Here is a 5451-nt window from a genome sequence, read left to right as displayed (position 1 = left end):
CCTGGCATCCTCTTCTCTGCCATTATATAAGTCCCCCTTAGCATTTTCTTCCAAAAAAATTCTGTCTCATCACAGTTGAAGACTTACTGGGAGATGTATCCTTTGGCTGCTATAATCCCGGCAAAAGTTTTGAAGTAATCTTCAGCTGCTTTCATATCCATGTTTGCTGCCTCACCATATCTGACAATGAAGTGAATACCGGTTCTCATTTTAAAATTCTCAAACCATCTCCAGCTGGCCTTAAACGGTTCGCCTGTTGCCTCATCCGTGCAACTGCCTGGGGTCTGGTTATGACCAGCATAAATAGCTCGTGCCTTCTCACAGATTATAGCCTCCATCACAGTATCTCCTGCGAACTGCTTCTCAGTCAACCCCACCATCAGCAACTTCTCTATATTTCCATGGATAGATGTCTGCTGTTTGGAAATTATTTTAACGCCCTTGGGTGGCATTGTAGGCTTTATCGACTCATCCTGCTTCAATATGGTGCAGATCGTAGAAGTGCTGTGCTCGTACTGCTTCATCAAGTTGACTACATGCACACTTTGGTCATATTTTACAATAATTTCTTTCTTTAATTCAATGCACATCATCCACTTCTTCTCCTTCTTCTCCTCAGCACTGTCCTTCACACTCACATTCTTCAGACCCATGGTTGGAAAAACGAAGTTTTGAAAAATAACTGCAAGCACAATTGTGAGCACAACACTGATGCTTCTATAGCCTGCAATGACTAAGTAAGCATTTTGCCACCTGTCTAGCTAACAATCCATTAATGATCTTCGCACTTGCTAACGTGCATGTCTATCTAGCTATCGAGTAAGATACGGAATGCTGAGTGGTGTTACAGCATTCAATGTAGCGTTTGCTACACCAAATAGCGGTGAGGTATCTGAAGCTGGCTCATAACCTGAATTTCAGCTTGCAATTCAAAGCAAAAAGTTGGCCGAGAGACAGCTTGTATCTTGAAAAACTCGTTAGTTGGGACAGTCATAAGTCAAGATACCACTATATATATGAACTATTTAAATTGTTTCAGCTTTAAAGCTGCAGTCATGCTAGGACACTACTGTTGATATATAAATATATATATTTATAATTTCTTGCAGGTGTCAGTTTTGACAGCTTCCAGCGACCACCTGACATCACTCATACAACAAATTGATCAGATCTATAAAGGTATTGAAATTATTTGCTTTCTTAATTTCACTGTAGACCCAATTAGCATTGGTGGACCTTTAATATGGTTGGAGATAGTACTTGTATTCATTCCTCTGTCTTTGTCTTAGAAAAGAAATACATATTTCTGTCTATCTATCTGTCTGTCTGTCTCTCTCTCTCTCATGCACACACACACACATACACACACATTGTCCTTTAACAAGAATAGTAGTGACAGTGTCTTCAAAGTTTCGGCTATCATTTATATTTTGACTTTATATATAATTTCTGTTAAGTTAAAATTTTCTAATGTAACTTGAGTTTTGTTGAATGATAATTATGTTCTGTGTTAGATTGTGGTGGTAAAATGGTATGGAGAATTTTAGTGACTAAATTTAGGAAGTGCTAAGGAGTATAATTTATTCATGCATGTACATATAGCTATGTAATTTGGTGTGTATCTTTAGGTGTGTCATATATAGGTCAAAGGGTTTCACAAAGGAACATAGAAAGGTGGCTAATCAGCAGATCTGTCACATGGTGTGGTTGCTGTTGGTTTTATTGAGATACCTTTTGTTTTGTGAATGTGAAGATTAAATCCTAGAGTTCAGTCCAGTGTTGTAACCTTAATAGTTACGTGTGTTTTCTTGGTATGTTAGCTTTTAGGGAATTAGTATCTAAGGCTTCCCCCAAAAATGTAGGTGTGTGGTGAGGTTTATTTGGCTGGCACATTGGTATTATTTATGTTTTTTTTCTGTTATATTTAAGTTTGTCATAGTGGTATTAATATGGAGAATTTGTTAAACAAATGTTTTAAGGCTCACAATATTACGTAGGTAGGTTTAAGAACATGTTTCTGAGTTTTTGCTCGTCATCAGCCTGAATGTCCCTGAATGCAGGCTAGGCTGGGTAGAGGTGCTTGTCTCCCTCACGTAAACATAAGGACACAGGAAATGTGTCAAGGCCGACAGGAAGCAGTCCAGTTTCCTAGGGCTAAAATAGCAGTAGTATGATTCCCTTATTGGGACTGTCACGTTAAGTTGACAGTATACAACTACTTTATCGCATCACTACTGCTTAAGTCTCTCTGAGAGATTTAAAAATGTATTATTTCTAATATATATGTACATATATATATTCATATAAATAAGGATAAGATCGTTAAAATACCGATCATATCAGGTGGCTAGCATGGGAATAAAAATGTCATAGGTAATAATTATTATTAAAATTATAATTAAGGGTATCTAAGAGATAGAGATACCACCATGCTAGATATAGCAGCCAAAACTTGACTCTAAAACCACATTAAATGTTCATACAGCACCAGGAGGTGTATATAACAGGCTTCCACACAGTTTCCATCTACGAATTTCACTCATAAGGCTATATTAGGGGCTATATTAGAAGACATTTGCTCAAGGTGCTGCATAGTAGGACTGAACTCAAAACTACATGGTTGCAAAGAGACCGTCTTAACCAGTCTTATGTGTGCCTTATATATATATATATATATATATATATATAGGCATTCGTAAGACTGGCTACGTGTGTCTATATATATCTATTTAAAGCAGCAGAAATATAACAAAAGCTGTTACTCAGAGTTTCACGTTCCCGTCATCGGACAGTTTTGTTAAAATGCTTTTAAATAAAGCATATTATTCTACCTCTGGTATTTGAGTACTCATTTTTCCACCTTGTTTCACATTTACATGCTTACTCAGGTATATATATATATATATAATGTGTGTGTGTGTTTTAAATAAAGTGAGACAGCAAAGTCAAGGCTGTGTGGCATTTTCAGGACATTTATAAAGAGAAGGTGGATCTTTTCCTTTTGGCCGGCACATAGAAAAAATAATTTTTTGTAACTAAACACTTTCAAATTTCGTATACTGGTAGAATGTGTCATTTAAAACATCATTTACTCTTGGCGTTTTTAAGAAAATTCTTCATTTTCGAAGTTATTTTGTGTTAAAGTTGTCGTATTTCGGTAATTTTAACCAATCAATGATGTCTATTGAGGTGAAAACAATTACTGTTGTAGTTTGTCAACAAGACGTTCTGGCGGTGTAAATTTACTTTGTCACTGTTATTTCTGATATATTTACATTTGAGATACACGTGTATATAGTTTAATCAATTCAGTTATTAGTTATTTAAAAATTTTTTTCAGTTTATTTTGTTTGTGGAAGTATTTTCGTTTTGTTTTAGTGGTTTCTAAATTGCTTATTTTGGGATCTTTTCCCTTGAATAAAATTACTGCCGTTGTTTGTCAACAACAACTATCGGCGGTAAATATTTCGCTTGTCACTGTTATTTATGACATCGTTCGTGCGTTTGTACTGGTTTGAGGTTTTAGGGTCAGGGTTAGTGTTTTAGGCTTAGGGATAGAGTTTTAGAGTTAGGGTTAGGGTTTTAGGATTAGGGTTAGGGTTGGGGTTTTAGGGTTAGGGTTTGGGATTTTAGTGTTAGAGTTATGGAAAAATGTGAAAAATGAAGAAATTGGAGGGGGAGGGAGTCAAAAATGTCTTTCCTAAAATAGTAGCTGAAAAAACCCCTAACCTAACCCTAACTCTAAAATCCTAACCCTAACCCCCCAAAGCTAAAGCCAGTACAGACGCACGTACGATGTCATAAATAACAGAGACAAAGTAAATTTACACCGACAGAACGTCTTGTTGACAAATCACAGCAGTAATTGTTTTCACCTCAATAGACGTCATTGATTGGTTGGAATTACCGAAATACGACAACTTTAACACGAAATAATTTTGAAAAAGAATTTTCTTAAAAACGCCAAGAGTAAATGATGTTTTAAATGACACATTCTACCAGTATACGAAATTTGAAAGTGTTTAGTTACAAAAAATTTTTTTTTCTATGTGCCGGCCAAAAGGAAAAGATCCGAGAAGGTTTTGTTGTCTCATTTTATTTAACATATACATGCTCATATAAAACCAGCATTAGACTCCACACTCGTATCATTATCGAACTGAGAGTTCAACTACGGTCCTTCCATAGCACTTACATAGTGTTATCTGCCACCTTGGGTCTCCTGGATACCAATACCTCTCATATATATACACACATGCACAGACAGAAGATGGACACATTTTTGTAACATGTTTATAAATGTTTTGATGCACAAACAACTGCTTGTCCATCTTTTATCTTTGTTTCAATTAGTCTCTTCTGAACTCTTCTTCTTCAGCTGGACTACGTCTCACATAATTAGGACGCTGAATATTTGGGCTTCGATTTGAGCACAAATCCGGTCTATCTATTCTATACTTTTTGACGTATCTTTCCCCTTTCCAGTTCTCACAGGCCCCACCCCTTAAGATTCCTGCTCACCTTCGATCAGAAATAGAGATATAGGAATTGAAAGAAAAATATAACCCCGTTACTTGCAGTAGAAAACCGTTCTTCTATATGATACCGGTTTACTGATAGCTTAGCTTAAATGAAATTTGTTTCATGAATACAACTCTGTGCCAAAAGACGAAATAAATAATCTGATGCCCTTTGTATAACTCCACCTGTTCGAGTAGCGACGGATTTACTAAGTTACTTGCTAAAGGGAAGTAATTTTATTACCGAGTTACTAATTCCTAAGATTACTTCCCTTTATATTACAACTCTAGTCTTTAACCGTTAAATATTATTTTAATTACATAGTATCCTTGTTAAGTTAAATGCCTGACTTAAAGACACAAAATTATCTTCTTATGAACATAGATTGCTCCTCTTCGAGATATAACATACCTTCATGCGATAGACATTTTGTAAGCAGAATCCATGTTCCTATATGTGTGTGTGTGTGTGTGTGTGTACGTTCATACGTATGTGCCTCCTAATTAGAAAACTGAAAATTTAATCCTACGAGCTTTAGTAATTCTATAATATACTAATGTTAAATGAAGATGGTGAGCTGGCAGAAACATTAGCACGCCGGGCGAAATGCTTAGCGGTATTTCGTCTGTTTTTTACGTTCTGAGTTCAAATTCCGCCATGGTCGACTTTGCCTTTCATCCTTTCGAGGTCGATAAATTAAGTGCCAGTTGCGTACTGGGGTCGATCTGATCGACTGGCCCCCTCCTCCAAATTTTCGGGCTTTGTGCCTAGAGAAGAAAAGAATAGACTAATGTTAAACGTCATACAACACATTATAATACTTGTGCTACCATACGTAATATTGAATATGGCATAGATGCAATTATTTTGATTTAAACTCTTATCAAATTTCTTCAAAAAACTTCCCCCCCCCCCTAAAATTAAATGAAA

At 36.1% G+C, this 5451-nt stretch overlaps 1 protein-coding gene across 2 annotated transcripts in view; it reads left to right on the top strand.

Moving 5' to 3' along the window:
- The window catches only part of LOC106872555 (tRNA:m(4)X modification enzyme TRM13 homolog), a 51195-nt gene that overhangs the window by 29935 nt on the left and 15809 nt on the right, over positions 1–5451 (top strand). For both annotated transcript variants that reach the window (XR_008264890.1, XM_014919582.2), the window contains exon 5: positions 1110–1179. Coding sequence is in view for 1 of the 2 variants with exons in the window: in XM_014919582.2 (XP_014775068.1) it covers positions 1110–1179 (70 nt within the window). In the remaining variant the exon portion in view is untranslated. The remainder of the gene's footprint in view (positions 1–1109; positions 1180–5451) is intronic.

The sequence above is a fragment of the Octopus bimaculoides genome, chromosome 9 (assembly GCF_001194135.2).
Source record: "Octopus bimaculoides isolate UCB-OBI-ISO-001 chromosome 9, ASM119413v2, whole genome shotgun sequence".
NCBI lineage: Eukaryota > Metazoa > Mollusca > Cephalopoda > Octopoda > Octopodidae > Octopus > Octopus bimaculoides.
Note: the sequence above shows the minus strand (reverse complement) of the source record. Positions and strands in the feature narration are given on the sequence as shown.